Raw genomic sequence first — 25,890 nt, 5'->3', positions numbered from 1 at the left:
AACACCACGTCCCACAGGCCGGGCCCGCCACCTCCGCGGCTCCCGGCTCAGCCCTGCCCCGAGCACGGTTGCCTTTCCCCTGCGGATTGCCAGGTAGAGCTGGCACCACGGAACGGTAGCACCGAGCAGGGGTTTTTCCTTCAGTACATTTTTTGGTTTTGATGTGGATCAGCCAAAAGCAAAAGCAGCTTTGTATCCTATGTCAGTCAGAAGCCTCCACTTGGTCAAATGCATTTTTGTTTCAACGGTTTGAAAATATTCATTCCCTCCCTCCAGCCAAATGTGCTGGGAAACGTGCTGACCGTCACTGACTCACCATTTCCCCAATAATTAAAATAAGTAATATGCCTGAAAATAAATTCGAAATGAATTTAAAAATTATATGTTTTAAAAATATAATGGCAGTGAGAAAATGTGTCTGGCTCCCTCCCAACTCAGTGGCCCCTCAGGGATGAAAATCGGGAGACATGGCTGAAAGCCCGTGGACATTACATTGAACAGGCATGAGGGGCGGAAACCACAGCTGGACTTCAGGGACTCGCGAAAACCTGGAGGCGACTGGGGATGGACACAGGCATTCTCCTTCTCGCAAGGGGACAAGCGCATCTTCCCCCTGCCGTGACCCAGCCCGGTACAGAAAGAGCACCCACCATGCTAGAAGAAGAAGCAAGACGCGTACCAGAGCCATTCAGAGACTACGGTCTGAAACACTGGAACTAAAAAACACCAAGAAGCTGGGAAGTTACTCCTAAGTATTTTACTTTTATTGGGACCAGTTTCTTTTTTTAGACAAGGATCGGCTGAACTTCCTCAGATCATACCAAAACATCACTCCTTCACCGTACCTTATTTTCTACTGCCTTTTCCCCAGACCTCTGCCACTGCTATAGCCTTGTCTCCACTGCCTTTTCTCCTGATCTCTGCCACAGCTATCACCTTATCAGGAGAAAAGGCAGTGGAGACAAGGTGATAGCAGTAGCAGAGGTCAGGAGAAAAGGCAGTGGCAATCAGGCGAAAGCAGTGGCAGAGATCAGGAGAAAAGGCAGTGGAGACAAGGTGATAGCTGTGGCAGAGATCAGGAGAAAAGACAGCGGAGACAAGGCGATAACAGTGGCAGAGGTCAGGGGAAAAGGCAGTAGACACAAGGAGATAGCAGTGACAGAGATCAGGAGAAAAGGCAGGGGAGACAAGGTGATAGCTGTGGCAGAGATCAGGAGAAAAGACAGCGGAGACAAGGCGATAGCTGTGGCAGAGGTCAGGGGAAAAGGCAGTAGACACAAGGCAATAGCAGTAGCAGATGTCAGGAGAAAAGGCAGTGGTGATCAGGTGATAGCAGTGGCAGAGATCAGGAGAAAAGACAGCGGAGACAAGGAGATAGCTGTGGCAGAGGTCAGGAGAAAAGGCAGTAGACACAAGGCAATAGCAGTAGCAGAGGTCAGGAGAAAAGGCAGTGGCAATCAGGCGATAGCGGTGGCAGAGATCAGGAGAAAAGGCAGGGGAGACAAGGCGATATCTGTGGCAGGCCACGGTTAGAAGAGAACAGAGCAAGGATGAAAGGGACCCTTGGCTTGGGGGACCAAGGAGACGGGCAAGGAGGTGCCTAAACCTCCCTGCTCTGCGACATGCACCAGCTGCACCAGGGACATGGCGCCAGCTGCCTCTAGAGCTGGATAAAAGGGGATGCTCAGCACACCAAGCTCCAGGGCCACGCTGCCCAGGCACAGCACCAACCAGGGCTCATCTGGGAGTTAAACCCAGGATCTCTCACATCCTAAGTAGGAATCATGCCCCTAGAACAACACGTCACATGCCTAGAATTGCTCACCTTTACCCTGCAAGACTCCATGTGACCACTGAGCACCTGAGCAGCAGCTGCACCACAGGCAGACCCTGCTGGCCTTGGCCTCATGCTGCAGAAGGGGGAGCAGACAGTGCAGGGGGAGCAGCAGCCACCCTCACTGCTGGGGCCTGGGGGTAGAGCAGCCCTCCCACGGTGGGCACAGGATCTGCAGACAGTCATAGAGGGCTGCACCAGCATGCTGCAGACTGCTATGAGACAAGAAAGCAGGTGGCCAGAGAGCATCATGTGGGACTACCTTTTAAAGAGTGATCCTAGCACGCACGCAGCTGTGGCTGGAGCCTCCACCTCCTGCTAGCTACGGCAGGGAGGCAGAGCAGGGCCAGAGGAGGCCTGGAGCAGGCTGCTCCCATAAGGAGGAAATCTCTTCCAAACGGATGCATGTGTAGACAACATCCCAGGGCTGGCTCATTGCACAGGACATTACTGAGCAGTAAACCCAAATAGCATTAATTGCATGTGTAGGCAGACCCTGTGACTTATGAGGGACGACTTGTGACTGAGTACAATGATCTGACAAGGTTTGAATAATGATTGGTTTTAGAGTCCAGAGTTCCAAAAATTATCCCACCAACTGCCTTAAAGCAAGGAAATAGTGAGATTTGAACTCCCAAGCCCAGGCCTCTACACCCTGAGCTACAGAGCCATGCCAAGTGCAAGACATAGGCCCTGCTGGGATTTGAACCCAGGATCTCCTGTTTACTAGACAGGTGCTTTAGCCAACTAAGCCACAGGGCCTCCTCTCCTTGGGTCAAAATCATGGGAATTTCAGCTGTGTTATTCAGGGTTTATGTCAGGACATCAGTTTAGCTCATTTGTGTCCCTACAGGAGCCTGATGATCAGGGTTTTCCATTTTCCATGGAAAAAAAAAATGGAGTAAATTGTGAATTTACCTTTTACCAGAGGCAAATGTGGATTTCTCGTTTTACCAGGGAAGCCCGTGAATTTTGCAGTTTTGCCATGAGCTCCCTTTAGGCTGGCACAGTTCATATTTGCCAGGAGCTGGCAGGGAGCTGGAGGAGGGCGGTACAAGCACATGGCCCCAGGCAGCCCAGAAAGCAGGTCCTGATGGGGGGTGTAGGAAAGGGTGGTATTGAGCCCCCATAGGGAGGAAAGGGGTAATAGGGGTAGTTGGGGAAGGCGGGGACTGGGGCTGCCCCACTGTTCCCTGCCATGCTGGGTCGTGCTCCCTGGGCTGTGGCGGTCCCAGGGTAGGGGAGCAGGGTGGGAGCCTGAGCCCGCAGGCTGTGCCCACAATGTGGATAGATCTGGGGGGTGCAGGTCCGCCCTGCCTCCCAGGGAGTGCGTGCAGAGCCAGAGAGCTGCCACCCCCTCCGCCCAAGGACACAACCTGCCCTGCGCTCAGATCCGGCGGGCACGGGTTCCCCCTGCCCCCTGGGCGTGCATGCAGCAGCGGAGAACCAGCCTCCCGTGCCCAAGCCCACAGCAGGCAGGCAGCAGCGGGGAGCCGGGCTGCAGAAGCTGTGACCTCCTGCCTCCTTGCCCAACTCACAAGCTTCTCCTCTTCTCCTTCCCTCTTCTCCTCTTCACACACCACACCAGGTAACAAGGCCGCACACCTTGCCACAAGAACGACTTCAACCAGGGAACTTCAAACTGGGCAGTCAAGGCTCTACCAGCTCAGTGACACCGCTTCTAGGAAAGAAAGAGCATCCCTCTCGGCTCAAGACCGTCAAGCAGGCCAGCGAGCAAGTGAAAATGGTAGCAGCCAAGCATTTCTATCGGCTTCACCGCGTGGTGGAGCTTGCACACGGCCCCTCCAACTGGGCTCCAGCCCCTGGCACAGGTACCGCCTGCCACATCTCCACACCGCAGGTTCTGCACCAACCGAACTGTGCCCTGAAGTCGCCTTGCTCAAGGACACTCTTCCCAGACGACAGCTCCCTCACCCACACAAAAGTACTCACCTGTCCCGGTGGAAGGCACTGCCTTCTGAAAACCCCCACAGCCCAACTTGATGCCTCGATGGCCATCGTCACCCAATACTATGAGTTTGGGGGGAGCAAGGAGGTGTCTAAATCTCCCTGCTCTGGGCCATGCACCAGCTGCACCGGGGAAATGGCCTCACCTGCCTCTGGAGCTAGATAAAAGGGCTGCTCAACACACCAAGCTCCAAGGACAGGTGGCACAGGCACAGTGCTAAGCAAGGCTCATCTGGGAGTTGAACCCAGGACCTCCCACACCCTAAGTGGGAATCATGCCCCTAGACCAATGAGCCAGATACCTATAAAGGCTAACCCTGCCCTGCTGCATTTCAGACCCTGCGACACGGGTCCCTCTTGTGCCATGGAAGCGCTGCCGGATCTCCGAGCTCAGGCTTCCAAGCTGTCTTTCCTTGGTGGCTCTTCCCACCATGGCAAGCTCTGAAGAGTTGCTCTCGCCTTTGGGCAGAAGGCCAGAAGGTCCTGTGCAGCCAGGCAGGACTTGAAGGGGAGGCAAAATGCCAGGGGCCGGTAGCCCCAAGAGATGCACTGGGAGGTCAGGCTTGGGGTGGGCAGGAACGAGCCAAGTGGGAACGAGGGCCCCGGCTCAAGACGGGTGTAGTTGCACCAGGCCCTGCCTTCTGAAAACCCACATGTCCCTGCTTGAAGCCACGATGGCCACTGTTCCCCACCAGCTTGGGGAGCCAAGGAGATGGGCAAGGAGGAGGAGGTGATGCTGGGTGGGTGATCCCCGCTCCCCTGCAGCGCTGCCAGCCCCGGGGACCCGCAGCTGCCCCTCATCCCCGCCCTACCACTGCATTACACACACGAGCCTCCACTTGGTTCCTTCTCCCCACTTCCCAGTCCTTGAATCCCTGTTCCTCAATCCCAGTATATTATTCCCAGCTCCCAGTTCCTCATGGAGGGACAGATTGCTGGTTTTGTGAGATAATCCTGTCCAGCAGCAACTGGAAATGGCCCCACCTGGATAAAAAGGGACCCCTCAGCACACCAAGGAGATTAAGCAGGGCTCGTCGAAGATTTGAACCCGGGTCCTCCTGCATCCAAAGCAAGAACCATGCCCCTAGACCAACGAGCCATATACTTAAGTGTCTCATGCCTGCCCTTCTGTATTTTAGACCCTTGTGACACAGGACAGACCTCAAGAGCAGGGCTTGGGATAAGTCCTCACGGGTGTGGGGCTGTTCAGGCTCTCTCACACCTGTAGTATCAGGGCTCAGCCCTGTTACAAGGATGTCCTGGAGGACACCACAGACCTCCAGGACAGCTTCCTCAGCAGTTGCTCTCCACTCGCCATCCCCACCGACAGCGTGGATGGTGGCTGTGGGCAGTGCCTGCTCACCGCCTGCTGCTTCCCACTCTTCCCCCCACCTCCCACTGATGTTACCGTGACCGCCTGCAATGAAAATGGTTTGGGGGCTGAGGCACTGGGTGTATTTAGTTTGGAGAAGACTGAGAAGGGATTTGATAGCAGCCTTCAACTTCCTGCAGGAGGGTTGCAAAGAGGACAGAACTGGACTGTTCGCAGCAGTGACAGACGACAGAACAAGGAGCAATGGGCTCAAGTTGCAGCAAGGGAGATTTAGGTTGGATATTAGGAAAAGCTTTCTCATTAGGAGGGTGGTGAAGCCCTGGAACAAGTTACCTAGACAGGTGGTGCAATCTCCATCCTTGGAGGTTTTTCAGGCCTGTCTAGACAAACCCCTGGCTCGAATGATCTAGTTGAAGTGGTCTTGCTTTGAGCAAGGGGTTGGACTCGATGTCACCTCCTGAGGTCCCTTGCAACCCTTAGTTTCTATGGTTTTATGACAGCATAACCACATGCAGAGATACAGACTGGGGAGTGACTGGATAGGCAGCAGTACAGCAGAGAAGGAGCTGGGGGTTACTCGACCATAAGCTGAATACTCACCAGCAGTGTGCTTTTGGTGCAAAAAAGGCCTACAGCATCCTACAGTGTTCTGCATTTTCCGTTTTTATCGAATTCACCGATAAATTACCTGATTTTTTGTAAATTGAAATTATTCGGTATTTATTGATTTACCCCTGATTTTCAGTTCACTCAATAATATTTTACCTGGTATTTATTTGTATGAAATGCCCTCCTGATAGCTGGTTTTGTATTGCAGCACTCCAGCTGAAGCAATTCTTCAATGTAAAACTCACTCCAGACACACGATGGAGCCAGTCAGATTAAACCATGTTAATGTTGCACCATGATTGGCTCATGTGACATAAATAGGCACTTAGTGCTTCCATTTAATGTGGGGCTGAATAAAAACATACACAGGGAAAAAAAGTAAAAGATGGGTAGAAAGTGCAAATCTCTCTGTGACTACATCTGTGAAAATCAGTGTTTCGAAGTTTTCAAACAGAGGAGACAGGAAGGTGGAGAGGCTGCATTGCACTGCAAGTACTGCAGCATTTAAGTCAGCTCTCATGCCGGAAGGGGAAAAGAACATGTAGAAAGAAAGCAACACATTCAAATTAAAGAAGAATGTGAGATTAGGGATAAACGGGCCAAATCTGAAGGCTTTAACAAGGCATTAATGAGAAAGAGAACCCAACACGGCTGCGTTAATGAAGGTGTGCATGCTGTTTGTTTTGCTGGGCAACCGCTGTTTCTCATGCAGGGACCGATTGGTGACTTTGGGAGAGAATCCTGTCCAGCAGCAACTGGAAATGGCCCCACCTGCCTCTGCAGTTGGATAAAAGGGACCACACAGCACACCAAGGGGGTTAAGCAGGGCTCGTCCGGGAGTTGAACCCGGGACCTCCTGCACCCAAAGCAGGAATCATGCCCCTAGACCAACGAGCCATGCACTGATGTGTCCCATGCCTGCCCTGCTGCATTTTAGACCCTTGTGACACAGGGCAGACCTCAAGGGCAGGTCCTGGGATAAGTCCTCACGGGTGTGGGGCTGTTCAGGCTCTCTCTCACCCGTAGTATCAGGGCTCAGCCCTGTTACAAGGATCTCCTGGAGGACACCACAGACCTCCAGGACAGCCTCCTCAGCAGTTGCCTTCACCACCCCAAAGACAGGGATGACGTAGCTCAGGCTGGTGCGTGTGGCCAAGTTGAGCAAAGCAATAGCCCACTCCCATAAGGAGCAGGCTACTCCCGTAAGGAAGAGATCTCTTCCAAACGGATGCATGTGTAGACAACATCCCAGGGCTGGCTCATTGCACAGGACATTACTGAGCACTAAACCCAAATAGCATTAATTGCATGTGTAGACAGACCCTGTGACTTATGAGGGACGACTTGTGACTGAGTACAATGATCTGACTAGGTTTGATGTTTAAATAATGATTGGTTTTAGAGTCCAGATTTCCAAAACTTATCCCATGAACTGCCTTAAAGCAAGGAAACAGTGAGATTTAAACTCCCAAGCCCAGGCCTCTACACCCTGAGCTACAGAGCCTTGCCAAATGTAACAAAGGAGGGCTTGTTGGGTTTGAACCCCAGACCTAACTGTTTACTAGACAAGTGCTTTAGCCAACTAAGCCACAGGGCCTCCTCTTTAAGAGGTAAAATCATGGGAATTTCAGCAGTGTCATTCAGGGCTTATGTCAGGACATCTGTTTGGCTTCTTTGTGTCCCTACAGGAGCCTGATGATCAGGGTTTTCCATTTCCCTCGGAAAGAAATGGAAGCCCGTGAATTTTGCAGTTTTGCCATGAGCTCCCTGCAGGCTGGCACAGTTCAAATTTGCCCAGAGCTGGCAGGGAGCTGGAGGAAGGCAATACATGCACATGGCCCCAGGCAGCCCAGAAAGCAGGTCCTGATGGGGGGTGTAGGAAAGGGTGGTATTGAGCCCCCATAGGCAGGGAAGGGGTAATAGGGGTAGTTGGGGAAGGCTGGGGCTGCCCCACTGTTCCCTGCCATGCTGGGTCGTGCCCCCTGGGCTGTGGCGGTCCCAGGGTAGGGGAGCAGGGTGGGAGCCTGAGCCCGCAGGCTGTGCCCACAATGTGGATAGATCTCGGGGGTGCAGGTCCCCCCTGCCTCCCGGGGAGTGCGTGCAGAGCCAGAGAGCTGCCACCCCCTCCGCCCAAGGACACAACCTGCCCTGCGCTCAGATCTGGCGGGCACGGGTTCCCCCTGCCCCCTGGGCGTGCATGCAGCAGCGGAGAACCAGCCTCCCGTGCCCAAGCCCACAGCAGGCAGGCAGCAGCGGGGAGCCGGGCTGCAGAAGCTGTGACCTCCTGCCTCCTTGCCCAACTCACAAGCTTCTCCTCTTCTCCTTCCCTCTTCTCCTCTTCACACACCACATCAGGTAACAAGGCCGCACACCTTGCCACAAGAACGACTTCAACCAGGGAACTTCAAACTGGGCAGTCAATGCTCCACCAGCTCAGTGACACCGCTTCTAGGAAAGAAAGAGCATCCCTCTCGCCTCAAGACCGTCAAGCAGGCCAGCGAGCAAGTGAAAATGGTAGCAGCCAAGCATTTGTATCGGCTTCACTGCGTGGTGGAGCTTGCACATGGCCCCTCCAACTGGGCTCCAGCCCCTGGCACAGGTACCACCTGCCACATCTCCACACCGCAGGTTCTGCACCAACCGAACTGTGCCCTGAAGACGCCTTGCTCAAGGACACTCTTCCCAGACGACAGCTCCCTCACCCACACAAAAGTACTCACCTGCCCCGGTGCCAGGCACTGCCTTCTGAAAACCCCCACGGCCCAACTTGATGCCTCGATGGCCACCGTCACCCAGTACTATGAGTTTGGGGGGAGCAAGGAGGTGTCTAAATCTCCCTGCTCTGGGCCACGCACCAGCTGCACCAGGGAAATGGCCTCACCTGCCTCTGGAGCTAGATAAAAGGGCTGCTCAGCACACCAGGCTCCAAGGACAGGTGGTGCAGGCACAGTACTAAGCAGGGCTCGTCTGGGAGTTGAACCCAGGACCTCCCACACCCTAAGTGGGAATCATGCCCCTAGACCAACAAGCCAGATACTTTTGAGTGCTAACCCTGCCCTGCTGCATTTCAGACCCTGCGACACGGGCCCCTCTTGTGCCATGGAAGCGCTGCCGGATCTCCGAGCTCAGGCTTCCAAGCTGTCTCTCCTTGGTGGCTCTTCCCACCATGGCAAGCTCTGAAGAGTTGCTCTCCCCTTTGGGCAGAAGGCCAGAAGGTCCTGTGCAGCCAGGCAGGACTTGAAGGGGAGGCAAAATGCCAGGGGCCGGTAGCCCCAAGAGAGGCACTGGGAGGTCAGGCTTGGGGTGGGCAGGAACGACCCAAGTGGGAACGAGGGCCCCGGCTCAAGACGGGTGTAGTTGCACCAGGCCCTGCCTTCTGAAAACCCACATGTCCCTGCTTGATGCCACGATGGCCACCGTCCCCCACCGGTGTGGGGAGCCAAGGAGATGGGCAAGGAGGAGGAGGAGGAGGTGGTGATGCTGGGTGGACGATCCCCGCTCCCCTGCAGCGCTGCCAGCCCCGGGGACCCACAGCTGCCCCGCATCCCCGCCCCACCGCTGCATTACACACACGAGCCTCCACTTGGTTCCTTCTCCCCACTTCCCAGTCCCTGAATCCCCGTTCCTCAGTCCCAGTGTCTTATTCCCAGCTCCCAGTTCCTCATTCCGTTTCCAGTCCCTTATTCATTCCCAGTTTCTTATCTCCAATTTCCATTTCCTTAATTCCCCAATCCTTAGTCCCAATTCCTTATCCCCACTTTCCAGTTCCTTATTCCCAGATCCCAGTTCCATATTCCCAGTTTGCAGTTCCTTATTCCCACTTTCTTATCCCCAGTTTCCAGTTCCTTAATCCCCATTCCTTACTCGCAGTTTCTTATTCCCAGCTCCTTATTTCCACTTTTCAGTCCCTTGCTTCCCATTCCTTATCCCCATTTAACAGTTCCTTAATCCCCGTTGCTCAGTCCCAGTTTCTTATTTCCAACTCCAAGTTCCTCGTTCCCAGTTTCCAGTCCCTTATTTTCCTTTCCTTATCCTCTTTCATTTCCTTATTCCCAGCTCCCAGTCCCTTTTTCCCAGTTTCTTATCCCCAGTTTCCAGTTCCTTATTCCCAGTTTCTTATCCCTATTCCTTAATCCTTGTTCCTTACTCTCAGTTGTTTATTCCCAGTTTCTTATTCCCAGTTCCAAATGCCTTTTTCCTAGTTTTCAGCTCCTTATTCCCAGCTCCCAGCTCCTTATTCATAGATCCATAGATTCATAGATGTTAGGGTCGGAAGGGACCTCAATAGATCATCGAGTCCGACCCCCTGCATAAGCAGGAAAGAGTGCTGGGTCTAGATGACCCCAGCTAGATGGTTATCTAACCTCCTCTTGAAGACCCCCAGGGTAGGGGAGAGCACCACCTCCCTTGGGAGCCCGTTCCAGACCTTGGCCACTCGAACTGGGAAGAAGTTCTTCCTAATGTCCAGTCTAAATCTGCTCTCTGCTAGCTTGTGGCCATTATTTCTTGTAACCCTCGGGGGCGCCTTGGTGAATAAATACTCACCAATTCCCTTCTGTGCCCCCGTGATGAACTTATAGGCAGCCACAAGGTCGCCTCTCAACCTTCTCTTGCGGAGGCTGAAAAGGTCCAGTTTCTCTAGTCTCTCCTCGTAGGGCCTGGTCTGCAGGCCCTTGACCATACGAGTTGCCCTTCTCTGGACCCTCTCCAGGTTATCCGCATCCTTCTTGAAGTGTGGCGCCCAGAATTGCACGCAGTACTCCAACTGCGGTCTGACCAGCGCCCGATAGAGGGGAAGTATCACCTCCCTGGACCTATTTGTCATGCATCTGCTGATGCACAATAAAGTGCTATTGGCTTTTCTGATGGCTTCGTCACACTGCCGGCTCATGTTCATCTTGGAGTCCACTATTCCATTAGAATAGTGACTCTAGTCTATTATTCCCCGTTCCTTACTCCCAGTTCCCAGTTCCTTCTTCCCAATTCCTTCTTCCCATTTCCTTCTTCCTGGTTCTTTATCTCCAATTTCCAATTCCTTATTCCCAGTTCTTTATTTCCAGCTCCAAATTCCTTATTCCCAGTTCCTTTTTCAAAGCCAATCTGTAGCTAACAAAAGCTTGGTAATCATGAATTAAAGACTGTAAAGAGAGAGAATGCCAACTTCAGCCTCATTGCAGGCAGCAGGGATGGTGGCAGGGGCCCTGGTTTAGGGAGCAACATGGCAGTGAGAATCCCTTTGTAGTGGGTGGAAACAGTTAATCCTCTGGTTTCGGGTTCCTGGCAGGATGTGGTTTGGTTAGATTAATTTACGTCCTCCTCCCCACTCCCCACAGTCATCCTATATGCCTCACTTTCCCTGGTGGCCTCTCTCATTGTGATACCATGGGGGAGAACAGCTTAACATTGCCCTGAACCAGTCCTGAAAGGGGGATTTGGGGTTCTGGGTTTTTTTCTCCATTTGCTAGAGACATGGTCATCAAGAACAAACTGTTTGCATCTAAAGAAATTGCTTATCTCATTCCTTAGGTCATCAAGAACAGACCACTTTCATCTCAAGCATAGGTGATGTGTAGGGGGGGCACAAGGGGGCACGTGCCCCCCCTAAGTTTGGCCACCACTAAAGCCACCACCGGATTTTGTGGGCAGTTGCTGCCCACCCCCCCACCCCCCCCAGGGCTCGCTGTTGATGTGGCCACCAGCGGCTGCAGGCAGTCCCCGCTCTCCACTCGCCATCCCCACCGACAGCGTGGATGGTGGCTGTGGGCAGTGCCTGCTCACCGCCCGCTGCTTGCCACTCTTCCCCCCACCTCCCACTGATGTTACCGTGACCGCCTGCAACGAAAATGGTTTGGGGGCTGAGGCATTGCGTGTATTTAGTTTGGAGAAGACTGAGAAGGGACTTGATAGCAGCCTTCAACATCCTGCAGGAGGGTTGCAAAGAGGACGGAGCTGGACTGTTTGCAGCAGTGACAGACGACAGAACAAGGAGCAATGGGCTCAAGTTGCAGCAAGGGAGATTTAGGTTGGGTATTAGGAAAAGCTTTCTCATTAGGAGGGTGGTGAAGTCCTGGAACAAGTTACCTAGAGAGGTGGTGCAATCTTCATCCTTGGAGGTTTTTCAGGCCTGTCTAGACAAACGCCTGGCTCGAATGATCTAGTTGAAGTGGTCTTGCTTTGAGCAAGGGGTTGGACTAGATGTCACCTCCTGAGGTCCCTTGCAACCCTTAGTTTCTATGGTTTTATGACAGCATAACCACATGCAGAGATACAGACTGGGGAGTGACTGGATAGGCAGCAGTACAGCAGAGAAGGAGCTGGGGGTTACTCGAGCATAAGCTGAATACTCACCAGCAGTGTGCTCTTGGTGCAAAAAAGGCCTACAGCATCCTTCAGTGTTCTGCATTTTCTGTTTTTATCGAATTCACCAATAAATTACCTGATTTTTTGTAAATTGAAATTATTCGGTTTTTATTGATTTACCCCTGATTTTCAGTTCACTCAATAATATTTTACCTGGTATTTATTTGTATGAAATGCCATCCTGAAAGCTGGTTTTGTACTGCAGCACTCCAGCTGAAGCAATTCTTCCATGTAAAACTCACTCCAGACACACGATGGAGCCAGTCAGATTAAACCATGTTAATGTTGCCCCATGATTGGCTCATGTGACATAAATAGGCACTTAGTGCTTCCATTTAATGTGGGGCTGAATAAAAACATACACAGGGAAAAAAAGTAAAAGATGGGTAGAAAGTGCAAATCTCTCTGTGACTACATCTGTGAAAATCAGTGTTTCGAAATTTTCAAACAGAGGAGACAGGAAGGTGGAGAGGCTGCATTGCACTGCAAGTACTGCAGCATTTAAGTCAGCTCTCATGCCGGAAGGGGAAAAGAACATGTCGAAAGCAAGCGACACATTCAAATTAAAGAAGAACGTGAGATTAGGGATAAACAGGCCAAATCTGAAGGCTTTAACAGGGCATTAAGGGAGAAAGAGAACGCACCATGGCTGCGTTAATGAAGGTGTGCGTGCTGTTTGTTTTGCTGGGCAACCGCTGTTTCTCATGCAGGGACCGATTGGTGACTTTGGGAGAGAATCCTGTCCAGCAGCAACTGGAAATGGCCCCACCTGCCTCTGCAGCTGGATAAAAGGGACCACTCAGCACATCGAGGGGGCTGAACAGGGCTCATCCGGGAGTTGAACCCAGGACCTCCTGCACCCAAAGCAGGAATCATGCCCCTAGACCAACGAGCCATGTACAAACATAACCCATGCCTGCCCTACTGCATTTTAGACCCTTGTGACACAGGGCAAGCACATGGCCCCAGGCAGCCCAGAAAGCAGGTCCTGATGTGGGGTGTAGGAAGGGGCGGTTTTGAGCCCCCATAGGGAGGGAAGGGGAGATAGGGGTAGTTGGGGAAGGCGGGGGCTGGGGCTGCCCCACTGTTCCCTGCCATGCTGGGTCGTGCCCCCTGGACTGTGGCGGTCCCAGGGTAGGGGAGCAGGGTGGGAGCCTGAGCCCGCAGGCTGTGCCCACAATGTGGATAGATCTGGGGGGTGCAGGTCCCCCCTGCCTCCCGGGGAGTGCGTGCAGAGCCAGAGAGCTGCCACCCCCTCCGCCCAAGGACACAACCTGCCCTGCGCTCAGATCTGGCGGGCACGGGTTCCCCCTGCCCCCTGGGCGTGCATGCAGCAACGGAGAACCAGCCTCCCGTGCCCAAGCCCACAGCAGGCAGGCAGCAGCGGGGAGCCGGGCTGCAGAAGCTGTGACCTCCTGCCTCCTTGCCCAACTCACAAGCTTCTCCTCTTCTCCTTCCCTCTTCTCCTCTTCACACACCACACCAGGTAACAAGGCCACACACCTTGCCAGAGGAAGGACTTCAACCAGGGAACTTCAAACTGGGCAGTCAAGGCTCTACCAGTTCAGTGACACCGCTTCTAGGAAAGAAAGAGCATCCCTCTCGCCTCAAGACCGTCAAGCAGGCCAGCAAGCAAGTGAAAATGGTAGCAGCCAAGCATTTCTATCGGCTTCACCGCGTGGTGGAGCTTGCACACGGCCCCTCCAACTGGGCTCCAGCCCCTGGCACAGGTACCACCTGCCACATCTCCACACCGCAGGTTCTGCACCAACCGAACTGTGCCCTGAAGTCGCCTTGCTCAAGGACATTCTTCCCAGACGACAGCTCCCTCACCCACACAAAAGTACTCACCTGCCCCGGTGCCAGGCACTGCCTTCTGAAAACCCCCACGGCCCAACTTGATGCCTCGATGACCAACATCACCCAATACTATGATTTTGGGGGGAGCAAGGAGGTGTCTAAATCTCCCTGCTCTGGGCCATGCACCAGCTGCACCAGGGAAGTGGCCTCATCTGCCTCTGGAGCTAGATAAGAGGGCTGCTCAGCACACCAGGCTCCCAGGACAGGTGGTGCAGGCAGAGTACTAAGCAGGGCTAGTCTGGGAGTTGAACCTAGGACCTTTTACACCCTAAGTGGGAATCATGCCCCTAGACCAACAAGCCAGATTCCTATGAGTATTAACCCTGCCCTGCTGCATTTCAGACCCTGCGACACGGGCCCCTTTTGTGCCATGGAAGCGCTGCCGGATCTCCGAGCTCAGGCTTCCAAGCTGTCTTTCCTTGGTGGCTCTTCCCACCATGGCAAGCTCTGAAGAGTTGCTCTCCCCTTTGGGCAGAAGGCCAGAAGGTCCTGTGCAGCCAGGCAGGACTTGAAGGGGAGGCAAAATGCCAGGGGCCGGTAGCCCCAAGAGATGCACTGGGAGGTCAGGCTTGGGGTGGGCAGGAACGAGCCAAGTGGGAACGAGGGCCCCGATTCAAGACAGGTGTAGTTGCACCAGGCCCTGCCTTCTGAAAACCCACATGTCCCTGCTTGATGCCACGATGGCCACTGTCCTGCACCCACTTGGGGAGCCAAGGAGATGGGCAAGGAGGTGCCTAGACCTCCAACTGCACCAGGGAATGGCCCCACCTCTCTCTGGAGCTGGATAAAAGGAGCCACTCCACACACCAGGGTCCAAACACAGGCTCCCCCAGCAGAGCGCTGAACAGGGCTCATTTGGGGGGTAAATTCCCACATCCTAAGTGGAAATTATGAAGGAAAAGCCCAGTCACACACCAGCAAACACCTTTGTCAGAACCAGGAGCTGGGACTGGCCCAGTCCAGTCACAACTTCAAAGAAAATGGTGTAGGGCAAGGGCCCCCACTTGCCTGAACAGGGACTTGAACCCTGGACCCTCAGATTAAAAGTCTGAAGCTCTACCAACTGAGCTATCCAGGCCCAAGTTTCAGGTGGTCCAACTCTTCTTTCTCTGAATTTTCATCATGGATACTGCCCCTCCACCTGGGCAGACCTTAACTTATATAGCTCTTATGACCTCATTTACCTGGTCCAACGGAGGCCAGCACCTGCTGGCTGCTAGCCAACCAATTTGAAATGCATCACTGGTTCCTGGGTAGACTGGCATTGCTGAGAACAATAGGAAGCCCCTCACCCAGGTGCGTGATGCCAGTCACGTAGGCAGAGGAAGCAGGTTTCCTGTCTCCCTCAGGAATGTATCCAACTCAGGTTACCTAAAGGGATGGGATATTTGCCCTCTGCAGACACCATGCGAACCAAATTGTCACAGAGCAGAGTTTTTGGGGAGAGACAGAAGTGGCCTTCTGCCATACCTGCCGGACCTGCTTTCTGGGCTGCCTGGGGCCATGTGCATGTACCGCCCTCCTCCAGTTCCTTGCCAGCTCCTGGCAAATTTGAACTGTGCCGGCCTGCAGGGAGCTCATGGCAAAACTGCAAAATCCACAGGCTTCCGTGGTAAAATGAGAAATCCACATTTGCCTCCGGTAAAAGGTAAAATCCACGGTTTACTCCATTTTTTCCGTGTGAAATGGAAAACCCTGATCATCAGGCTCCTGTAAGGACACAAATGAGCTAAACTGATGTCCTGACATAAACCCTCAATGACACGGCTAAAATTCCCATGATTTTGACCAAAGCATAGGAGGCCCTGTGGCTTAGTTGGCTAAAGCGCCTGTCTAGTAAACAGGAGATCTTGGGCTTAAATCCCAGCAAGGCCTGCTTTGTTACATTTGGCCTGGCTCTGTAGGTCAGGGTGCAGAGGCCTGGGCTTGGGAGTTTAAATCTCACTGTTTCCTTGCTTTAAGGCAGTTCATGGGATAAATTTTGGAACTCCTGACTCTAAAACCAATCATTATTCAAACCTCAAACCTAGTCAGATCATTGTACTCAGTCACAAGTTGTCCCTCAAAAGTCACAGGGTCTGTCTACACATGCAATTAATGCTATTTGGGTTTACTGCTCAGTAATGTCCTGTGCAATGAGCCAGCCCTGGGATGTTGTCTACACATGCATCCATTTGAAAGAGATCTCTTCCTTATGGGAGTAGCCTGCTCCTTATGGGAGTGGGCTATTGCTTTGCTCAATTTGGCCACACGCACCAGCCTGAGCTACGTCAGCCCTGTCTTTGGGGTGGTGAAGGCAACTGCTGAGGAGGCTGTCCTGGAGGTCTGTGGTGTCCTCCAGGACATCCTTGTAACAGGGCTGAGCCCTGATACTACGGGTGAGAGAGAGCCTGAACAGCCCCACACCCGTGAGGACTTATCCCAGGACCTGCCCTTGAGGTCTGCCCTGTGTCACAAGGGTCTAAAATGCAGCAGGGCAGGCATGGGCTACATCAGTACATGGCTCGTTGGTCTAGGGGCATGATTCCTGCTTTGGGTGCAGGAGGTCCCGGGTTCAACTCCCGGATGAGCCCTGCTTACCCCCCTTGGTGTGCTGATGTGTCCCTTTTATCCAGCTGCAGAGGCAGGTGGGGCCATTTCCAGTTGCTGCTGGACAGGATTCTCTCCCAAAGTCACCAATCGGTCCCTGCATGAGAAACAGCGGTTGCCCAGCAAAACAAACAGCACGCACACCTTCGTTAACGCAGCTGTGTTGGGTTCTCTTTCTCATTAATGCCCTGTTAAAGCCTTCAGATTTGGCCCATTTATCCCTAATCTCACATTCTTCTTTAATTTGAATGTGTCGCTTTCTTTCTACATGTTCTTTCACCCTTCCGGCATGAGAGCTGACTTAAATGCTGCAGTACTTGCAGTGCAATGCAGCCTCTTCACCTTCCTGTCTCCTCTGTTTGAAAACTTCGAAACACTGATTTTCACAGATGTAGTCACAGAGAGATTTGCACTTTCTACCCATCTTTTACTTTTTTTCCCTGTGTATGTTTTTATTCAGCCCCACATTAAATGGAAGCACTAAGTGCCTATTTATGTCACATGAGCCAATCATGGGGCAACATTAACATGGTTTAATCTGACTGGCTCCATCGTGTGTCTGGAGTGAGTTTTACATTGAAGAATTGCTTCAGCTGGAGTGCTGCAATACAAAACCAGCTATCAGGAGGGCATTTCATACAAATAAATAACCGGTAAAATATTATTGAGTGAACTGAAAATCAGGGGTAAATCAATAAAAACCGAATAACTTCAATTTACAAAAAATCAGGTAATTTATCGGTGAATTCGATTAAAACAGAAAATGCAGAACACTGAAGGATGCTGTAGGCCTTTTTTGCACCAAGAGCACACTGCTGGTGAGTATTCAGCTTATGCTCGAGTAACCCTCAGCTCCTTCTCTGCTGTACTGCTGCCTATCCAGTCACTCCCCAGTCTGTATCTCTGCATGTGGTTATGCTGTCATAAAACCATAGAAACTAAGGGTTGCAAGGGAACTCAGGAGGTGACATCTAGTCCAACCCCTTGCTCAAAGCAAGACCACCTCAACTAGATCATTCGAGCCAGGGGTTTGTCTAGACAGGCCTGAAAAACCTCCAAGGATGAAGATTGCACCACCTCTCTAGGTAACTTGTTCCAGGGCTTCACCACCCTCCTAATGAGAAAGCTTTTCCTAATACCCAACCTAAATCTCCCTTGCTGCAACTTGAGTCCATTGCTCCTTGTTCTGTCGTCTGTCACTGCTGAAAACAGTCCAGCTCCGTCCTCTTTGCAACCCTCCTGCAGGAAGTTGAAGGCTGCTAGCAAATCCCTTCTCAGTCTTCTCCAAACTAAATACACGCAGTGCCTCAGCCCCCAAACCATTTTCATTGCAGGCGGTCGCGGTAACATCAGTGGGAGGTGGGGGGAAGAGTGGGAAGCAGCAGACAGTGAGCAGGCACTGCCCACAGCCACCATCCACGCTGTCAGTGGGGATGGCGAGTGGAGAGCGGGGACTGCCTGCAGCCGCTGGTGGCCACATCAACAGCGAGCCGGGCGGGGTGGGCAGCAACTGCCCACAAAATCCGGTCGTGACTTTAGTGGTGGCCAATCTTAGGGGGGGGCACGTGCCCCCTTGTGCCCCCCCTACACATCACCTATGCTTGAGATGAAAGTGGTTTGTTCTTGATGACCTAAGGAATGAGATAAGCAATTTCTTTAGATGCAAACAGTTTGTTCTTGATGACCATTTCTCTAGTAAATGGAGAAAAAAACCCCAGAACCCCAAATCCCCCTTTCAGGACTGGTTCAGGGCAATGTTAAGCTGTTCTCCCCCATGGTATCACAATGAGAGAGGCCACCAGGGAAAGTGAGGCATAAAGGATGACTGTGGGGAGTGGGGAGGAGGACATAAATTAATCTAACCAAACCACATCCTGCCAGGGACCCAAAACCAGAGGATTAACTGTTTCCACCCACTACAAAGGGATTCTCACTGCCATGTTGCTCCCTAAACCAGGGCCCCTGCCACCATCCCTGCTGCCTGCAATGAGGCTGAAGTTGGCATTCTCTCTCTTTACAATATTTAATTCATGATTACCAAGCTTTTGTTAGCTACAGATTGGCTTTGAAAAAGGAACTGGGAATAAGGAACTTGGAGCTGGAAATAAGGAACTGGGAATAAGGAACTGGAAATTGGGGATAAAGAACCAGGAAGAAGGAAATGGGAAGAAGGAATCGGGAAGAAGGAACTGGGAACTGGGAGTTAGGAATGGGGAATAAGGAACTGGGAGCTAGGAATAAGGAGCTGGAAACTGGGAATAAGGCATTTGGAACTGGGAATAAGAAACTGGGAATAAACAACTGAGAGTAAGGAACAAGGATTAAGGAATGGGGATAAGAAACTGGAAATAAGGGACTGGAAACTGGGAATAAGGAACTAGGAATAAAGAACTGGGAGCTGGGAATAAAGAACTGGGAGCTGGGAATAAAGAACTGGAAACTGGGGATAAGGAACGGGAAATAAGGAACTGGGAATAAGGGACTGGGAGCTGGGAATAGGGAAATGAAAGAGGATAAGGAAGGGAAAATAAGGGACTGGAAACTGGGAACGAGGAACTGGGAGTTGGGAATAACAAACTGGGACTGAGCAAGAGGGATTAAGGAACTGGAAAGTGGGGATAAGGAAGGGAAAATAAGGGACTGGAAACTGGGGCTAAGGAACTGGGAGCTGGGAATAAGAAACTGGGACTAAGGAATCAGGGATTAAGGAACTGGAAACTGGGGATAAGAAACTGGGAATAAGGGACTGTAACTGGGAATAAGGAACTGGAAACTGGGGATAAGGAAGGGAAAATAAGGGACTGGAAACTGGGACTAAAAAACTGGGACTAAGGAATGGGGGATTAAGGAACTGGAAACTGGAGATAAGAAACTGGGAATGAATAAGGGACTGGAAACTGGGAATGAGGAACTGGGAGTTGGAAATAAGAAACTAGGAATGAGCAACAGGGATTAAGGAACTGTTAAATGGGGATAAGGAATGGAAAGCAAGGGACTGAAAAGTGGAAATAAGGAGCTGGGAATAAGAAACTGGGAGTAAGGAATGAGGATTAAGGAACTGGAAACTGGGGATAAGAAACTGGGAATAAGGAACTGCAAACTGGGAATATGTAACTGGGATCTGGGAATAAGAAACTGGAAAGTGGGGATAAGGAATGGAAAATAAGGGACTGGAAACTAGGAATAAGGAATTGGAACTAAGGAATGGGGGATTAAGGAAATGGAAACAAGAAACTGGGAATGAATAAGGGACTGGAAACTGGGAAAGAGGAACTGGGAGCTGGGAATAAGACACTGGGACTGAGGAACAGGGATTCAGGGACTGGGAAGTGGGGAGAAGGAACCAGCTGGAGGCTCGTGTGTGTAATGCAGTGCTGGGGCGGGGATGCGGGTCCCCGGGGTCAGCAGTGCTGCAGGGGAGCGGGGATCGCCCACCCAGCATCACCTCCTCCACCTCCTCCTCCTCCACCTCCTCCTCTCTTGCAGGACTCTCCCACCAGGCTTCCCCCAGCCCAGCCCAGCCCAGCCCAGCGCAGCCCAGCCGTGCCGCCCCAGCCCGGTGGGTGCAGCGGGGGCTTGGCGGTGCGGGCTCCCAGCCGGAGGACGTGGCTCGGAGGCGGGTGAGTCGCTGCAGGAGGGAAGCGGTGTCCAGGGCAAGGGAGAAGAAGGGCTTGCTGCCCGGGGAAGGGAGCAGCCCCAGCCCCTGGGGCGGGAGGCAACTGCGGGGGGTCTCTGGGAGGCATCGGACAATCAGGGGTGGCAAGGCAGGCACCGTCCCCTCCTACATCCTCCCAGTCTAGGCTTTGTCCAGCTGGGCCTTAAAAACCTCCAAGGATGGAGATCTCCCCGCCTGTCTAGGCATCCCGTTCCAGTGTTTTCCTGTCCTCTTAGTGAGCCCGCAGCTGCCGGAGAGCCGGAGGACAAGCCCATGCGGGAACAGTGACATGCACCCCATTCCCAGTCCTGGTCCCCTCATGCCAGTGTGGGACCCTGGGAAGGGATGCCTCCCCAGGGCATGCTGAAGAAGCTGGCAGCACCCCAGGGTGTGTATGTGGTGATGGTGGGGGGGATGGCACAATGTGCAAGCATCACAGGTCCCAGCCCCGCTCCTTGCCCTCCAAAAACAGCACTTCCCCCTTAGTAGGGTGCAGAGCCCATGGAAAAGGGGGGCAATTTGCAAAGCTGCAGCCTGAAAAGAAAGTGGCTGGGGGAATCCTTGCTCAGAGCAGCTGCCAGGACCCGCAGAAGCAAAGATGGCTGCGGCAGTGGGGGAGCAGAGCAGAGAAGGAGAGAGACAAAGCAAAGGCAGCAGTCCCTATGCACAGAGCACTCTCGACTTCCCCCGGCTCAACCCCCCCAAGAAACAACCGCACGATTGCACCGGTTCCAACAAAAGGAGCAGGTTCGAAATCAAGCTAAAGAGACGTCTGCTCCTACTCCGGGAGGTTATAAAATACAAGAGCTTTCCAGGATTGCCACAAGTGACATGAAGGAAAAGGAAAGTGTTGCCTCCTGCCACTTCTCAGAGCAGCGGATCGAAGATATAGAAAGGAATCCTTGTTTAAACCCATATTCCAACGTTGAGGACAGCAGCATGTTATCAAGGAAGCAAAGCAAGGGTGTAAAATAAAATTGGAGAAACTGAACTTAACGGAAACCCCCCTGGAGAGATGAAATGGAGAGAGGTGACATTAGAGAGACTCTGGCAGAACAGGAGGGATAGGCAGATATAAGGTTTTTCACAATACTGTTCTGGTTTGGGCTCTCCATTATAGACCTTTCCTATCCAACCAAGCTGTGAGAAAAATGTTCATCGAATCGTAGAAAATTTGGGTTGAAAAGGACCTCAGGAGGTCAAATCTGGTCCAACCCCATGCTCAAAGCAACACCATCCCCAACTACATAATCCCAGCCAGGGCTTGGTGAATCCCAGCCTTAAAAATCTCCAAGGATGGTGATTTTGCCACCTCCCTAGGTAACTTGTTCTAGTGTTTCACCACCATCCTAGGGAGAAAGTTTTTCCTATGTTTTTTTTTCCTGTGCCCTTGCTCAGTCTCACTCAGAAACTCAAATGCGTCTCTAGGAAGATGAGACCCCAGGCAGGATTCAGTCCTGGAGCTCAGGAGACAGGACATCTCGGGAAGGGGAACAGCATAGGGAGTGTTATTATCGATGATTTTTTGTGCCTAAGACTGTAGACGAGAGGTGCTCCAAACATGTGGAGTATTTCTTGCGAGTCCCAAGTCAGTCCACACATGCAGCGTTACTGCGCAGTAAGGCATCTACACATGTGTTACTGCTCAGTAACTAACCAGGCATAAATCACCATAGTATGGACATGCACATGTAGACACGCACCCATACTGTGCAGTAATTTAGATCTGGTCTTTAGTTCTTATTGCCCCTGTTGTGACCTGTCATCCCAGCTCTCTGCCCCATTCCTCTCTGTCCTCCACCTTGCAGAAGACCTGGGAGCTATAGATTTTCCTAGCTACAGAGATGAGCATGAATGCAAATCCTGGATGAAATCAAACAGCTGCCCAAACTTAACAATGCCTATTATGTTGGCACAGGTAATGCAACCCAGTTTGTACAGCGCATAAGGGAGCGATGCCATCATCATCCCATTTTGCCTTCTTTTATTCAGCAGCTTCGTGGGCCAGGTTCCCATTTACAGCAGGGTGAACTGAGAGCATCTTTTTAATTCAGGCCTTATGGAGACATGTGACAAGTGACCTTATCTGATCTGCCACCGTGCTCCCTTCTCAGGAATAAATGTTTCAGATCGAAAAGCACAACACTCACCAACCTACTCAGCCCATTGGAAATCCAGTGCATAACAGTCACCTTCAAAATATATAGCACAAAATCCCGTTCTGCTCCCTCCTATTATGGGAACCCCCAATCACAAGGCAAACCAGCCCTTCCCCTAAACAATCAGGAGGGTCATCTCGAAGTGGAAGGGTTTTTAGGAGTTTTAAACTTCTGCTATGTTCAGGAAAGATGAATTCAAGATCTAAGAGGTACACGGAGGAGCTAAAAGATGATGGGAGAAATGGAGTCGCTCTTACAAGGGGAGACCCAAAGCACTTGGCTGGTTTGGTCCAGCCAAATGGAGGCTGAGAGCAGAGACAATTGCTCTCCATAAACACATCAGAAAGGGAGAGCAGATGTTGTAAACTCAAGAATAGTTTTAAGGTCCCAGAACAATCGATTAAAAATCAGCACCAAATGAATTTGGCTGCGAGTTAGGACAGGGTTTTTGACCATCAGTGGAAGGAGTTTCTGGAGTAGACCAGAAGAAAGAGAAGGGTGGCAAGACCTTATCTGCTGGAAGACGAAGCTTGATGGGAATAAAGTTGTACATCATAATTGCTTCAGCCCTCCCTGCAGGGAAATGGACATCTCAGGTAGAGAACTGCACATTAACCCGAGGGACATGAACACCGCCTACTGAAGAGGGAATGCAGATTCCCTATGGCCTGAGCTGGTACCTCTCCTTGTAAAATCAACCTGAAATCAGGAGACAAGGGCAACATGGCATTCACAGTCCATGCACAGGAGAGAGCGGCTGCCGCTGCGGCGCCTGGCTTAGATGCAGACCCTTGACCGCAGCTCTGCAAACTCCCCAGTGCTAGCTGGGGGGAAAGTGGGGAACATATGTTGGGGGGGGTCTCTTCGGTCCCTGCTTGTTTAGTTTAATTTAGCTACTATCCCTCCCCACCTCCCCAGCACAGGGTGGGCCTTGCTTCTGGCTGGAGTAGTGGGGCAGGGGATGCAGGACTGGGACTGAGTCCCCATCACGTGACCACATCACTGTGCTTTCTCTTTTCCCACAGACAACCCAGGAGGCAGGATTCTGCCAACAAGCCCCAAGTGAGAGGTGGGAGAGTCAGCTGGCAGACATGTCTATTGAGGTGCAACCGGCACCACTTGCGCACCTCCTCGTCCCAGCACTTGTGCCGCCTCCAGTGAAGATGGAGGAGCAGGACCCAGCAGGCTCTGAGCCAGGGGCAAGGAGATTCCCTCATATTATCCAGGCCAGAGAGTCGCTGACATGGGCAGCGCCAGCACAGGTCAAGCAGGAGCCACAAGACGAGCCAGTCCGGCGCTGGGAAGTAAGTAGCAGGAGGAGTTGTCTTCCTACCATGCTGGCCCCAGTGACCCCATGGTTATCAAACAGGACATTGGGGGACAACCCCTCATCCCAATCTGGAGACTTCTGGAGCTTATGCTCCCAGGAGGTCAAGGGGCTGCGGGAGGCTTTTGGCTGCTTGCAGAAGCTCTGCCAGTGCTTGCTGGAGCTACAAGGCTGCAGCAAGACACCGATCCTGGGGCTGCTGGGACTGGAGGAGTTCGTGGCCATCCTGCCCCATGAGATAACAAGCTAGGAGCGGGGATGCCGTGCGGAGACCTGTGTCAAGGTGGCGGTCCTGGCTGGGGCAGCTGAAGGATGAGAAGCTCCAGGTTATATCATTGAACAGTGATTATCTTTTTTTTTTTATACCAGCTCTGTCACTATATACCTGGAAGATGTTCCTTTCCACTCCTGTCTCTCCCATTTCCCAGCTTCTCAGTGCAGTTCATGTTTTCTCACCAGGTCACAGTGTGCAGGAAGATCAAGGAGGTGGCCTTGGACAAGATGATACCTTCTGGGGCATTGAGGGAACCTTTTGAGTCTTGGATGAAGGGGCTGAAGATTCGTTCTGGGCATGTGGAGGAGGCAGGATGGTGTGAAACCCCAGGGCCCCAGGATGATCTTCCTCATGTCCCCCAAGAGAAGTCTCCATCCCACCAGATGTCAGGTAATGTGTTGCATTCAGGGCAGGGGCCTTGACAGAGATACTGAGGGACCCTTGCCTGTTCAGCACCTGGAGTGAAGGGCTCGAATCACTTACTGCACCTCTCTGCTGCAATATGGTCTTGATCTCCATCACTGAGCATGCCAGATGCGATAGCAACAGCCAATGGAAAGTGTTAGGAACTGGGGCACGGGCACCCCCCGAATTGTCCTGCCTCCCCAGTTGAGGCTGAGTAGGTCTGGGTCTTCACTCCGGTCCCATTACAGAAGAGTCCTCTACCTTTGTAGAGCCGGACGGATGCCAAGATATCCGCTGGTGACCAAACTACCTTCCCGACTCTGGGCCCTCAGGGCACCCTCCACACTGCCCCACTTTGATGGGATTGATGTGTACCCATGGGAGGCTACCCCAGAGCCCAAGTGACCCCAAAAGAGCTGCACTTGGCCTAGCTCCTTCTACTTGTAGGACTGGGAAGTCCAGCTTCATGCCCACGGACCCTATGCTCTCTTCCCTCTCATGTCCTTGTTGCTCCTAGCTGGCCCGTGTCCTGGCCCCACTGACCTTATGGATGCTAATTGTAGCCCCCTTGACCCTAATTGTGGGCTTCAGCCTCCCCCATAGCCACAGCCATGCCTTGCTGGGTTTATTCTAGGTTCATTCACTGGACCGTCTGACCTTATCTGCCTACCTCTTCCCTCACTGTCAGGTCCCTGGGACTGTCAAGGTCATATTTATTTCTCTAGGCCCTTAAACCCATCTTGGCTTTAGTCATCTCAGCCTCCAGCCACTCTGCCCAGGCTTTAGCCCTCTCATCTGTAACCTGTCACCAGGCCTCTGGCTCTGCCTTGGCTCCAGTCCCCCTGCATCCCTGCCCCATTGCAGGACTCAAGAAAAGGCGCCTTACTGTAGGCACACCCCAGCTTAGTCGAATAGCTGGGCTTTCCCTGTACCAGCAGCGCAGGCGCTAACCTGTGGATTCTCCTCTCCTTCCAGCAGGTGCAGGGAGCCCGAGCCAAAGCCAGGAGCAGCTTACCAAGGAAGGGCATGCAAACCTGGAGCTGTTGGGAACATCCCCAGGAAGCTTGGGAAGAAGGGGCTCCCCGAGACTCGAGCTGGGCCAACTGCACAAGAGGCAGGGCAGGCCCCCAAAGCGGAAGGAAAATGTGGTGGTGAGCAATATACCCATTCCATTAGGGTGGAAGTGGACATGAGCTTGGAGGGTGGGTTGCAGGGAAGGCTTGAAGAAGACAAGAGACTTGAAGAGCCACAAGAAGCCGATTTGGTACATTTTGGAGACTCTGGGCCTGGGCCCACGTGCAAACTCTTAGCTCCCTCTGCTATTAGAGGGGGTCACCAAGAGTCTTGAGATAGTCCCTGCAAAACCAGGGATGGGAGTCAGGGTCAGAAGTTAATAACAAGTGCTGTGAGGGGGGGCACCAAGCAGAGCACACTGGCCAGTATCTATAGACCCTCAAAGAAGTCCAAGGAGCCAGTGGATGGGACAGGAAGAGCTGCAAAAGGGAAAGGGGCCGAAT

The 25,890-nt window shown here is 52.5% G+C and overlaps 1 protein-coding gene and 6 non-coding genes across 7 annotated transcripts in view; 2 read left to right on the top strand and 5 right to left on the bottom strand.

The window, feature by feature from the left end:
- Window positions 1–2,522: 2,522 nt before the first annotated feature.
- TRNAT-AGU (transfer RNA threonine (anticodon AGU)) lies at window positions 2,523–2,596 on the bottom strand. Its single transcript has one exon. It is a non-coding gene; the product is annotated as a tRNA-Thr (tRNA).
- Window positions 2,597–4,026: 1,430 nt separating this feature from the next.
- Window positions 4,027–4,098, bottom strand: TRNAP-AGG (transfer RNA proline (anticodon AGG)). Its single transcript has one exon. It is a non-coding gene; the product is annotated as a tRNA-Pro (tRNA).
- Window positions 4,099–6,569: 2,471 nt separating this feature from the next.
- Window positions 6,570–6,641, bottom strand: TRNAP-UGG (transfer RNA proline (anticodon UGG)). The gene has a single exon. It is a non-coding gene; the product is annotated as a tRNA-Pro (tRNA).
- Window positions 6,642–12,927: 6,286 nt separating this feature from the next.
- On the bottom strand, window positions 12,928–12,999 carry TRNAP-UGG (transfer RNA proline (anticodon UGG)). Its single transcript has one exon. It is a non-coding gene; the product is annotated as a tRNA-Pro (tRNA).
- Window positions 13,000–14,969: 1,970 nt separating this feature from the next.
- TRNAK-UUU (transfer RNA lysine (anticodon UUU)) lies at window positions 14,970–15,042 on the bottom strand. Its single transcript has one exon. It is a non-coding gene; the product is annotated as a tRNA-Lys (tRNA).
- A 1,423-nt stretch (window positions 15,043–16,465) lies between these two features.
- Window positions 16,466–16,537, top strand: TRNAP-UGG (transfer RNA proline (anticodon UGG)). Its single transcript has one exon. It is a non-coding gene; the product is annotated as a tRNA-Pro (tRNA).
- A 3,424-nt stretch (window positions 16,538–19,961) lies between these two features.
- Window positions 19,962–25,890, top strand: part of LOC102568015 (uncharacterized) — a 35,620-nt gene continuing 29,691 nt past the window's right edge. Inside the window, exons 1-4 of the mRNA XM_059731307.1 lie at window positions 19,962–20,173; window positions 23,393–23,671; window positions 24,154–24,358; window positions 25,349–25,524. Of these exons, the coding sequence (XP_059587290.1) occupies window positions 23,459–23,671; window positions 24,154–24,358; window positions 25,349–25,524 (594 nt within the window). The 5' untranslated portion in view covers window positions 19,962–20,173; window positions 23,393–23,458. The remainder of the gene's footprint in view (window positions 20,174–23,392; window positions 23,672–24,153; window positions 24,359–25,348; window positions 25,525–25,890) is intronic.

This window comes from Alligator mississippiensis, chromosome 7, assembly GCF_030867095.1.
Source record: "Alligator mississippiensis isolate rAllMis1 chromosome 7, rAllMis1, whole genome shotgun sequence".
Classification (NCBI taxonomy): Eukaryota; Metazoa; Chordata; order Crocodylia; family Alligatoridae; genus Alligator; species Alligator mississippiensis.
Note: the sequence above shows the minus strand (reverse complement) of the source record. Positions and strands in the feature narration are given on the sequence as shown.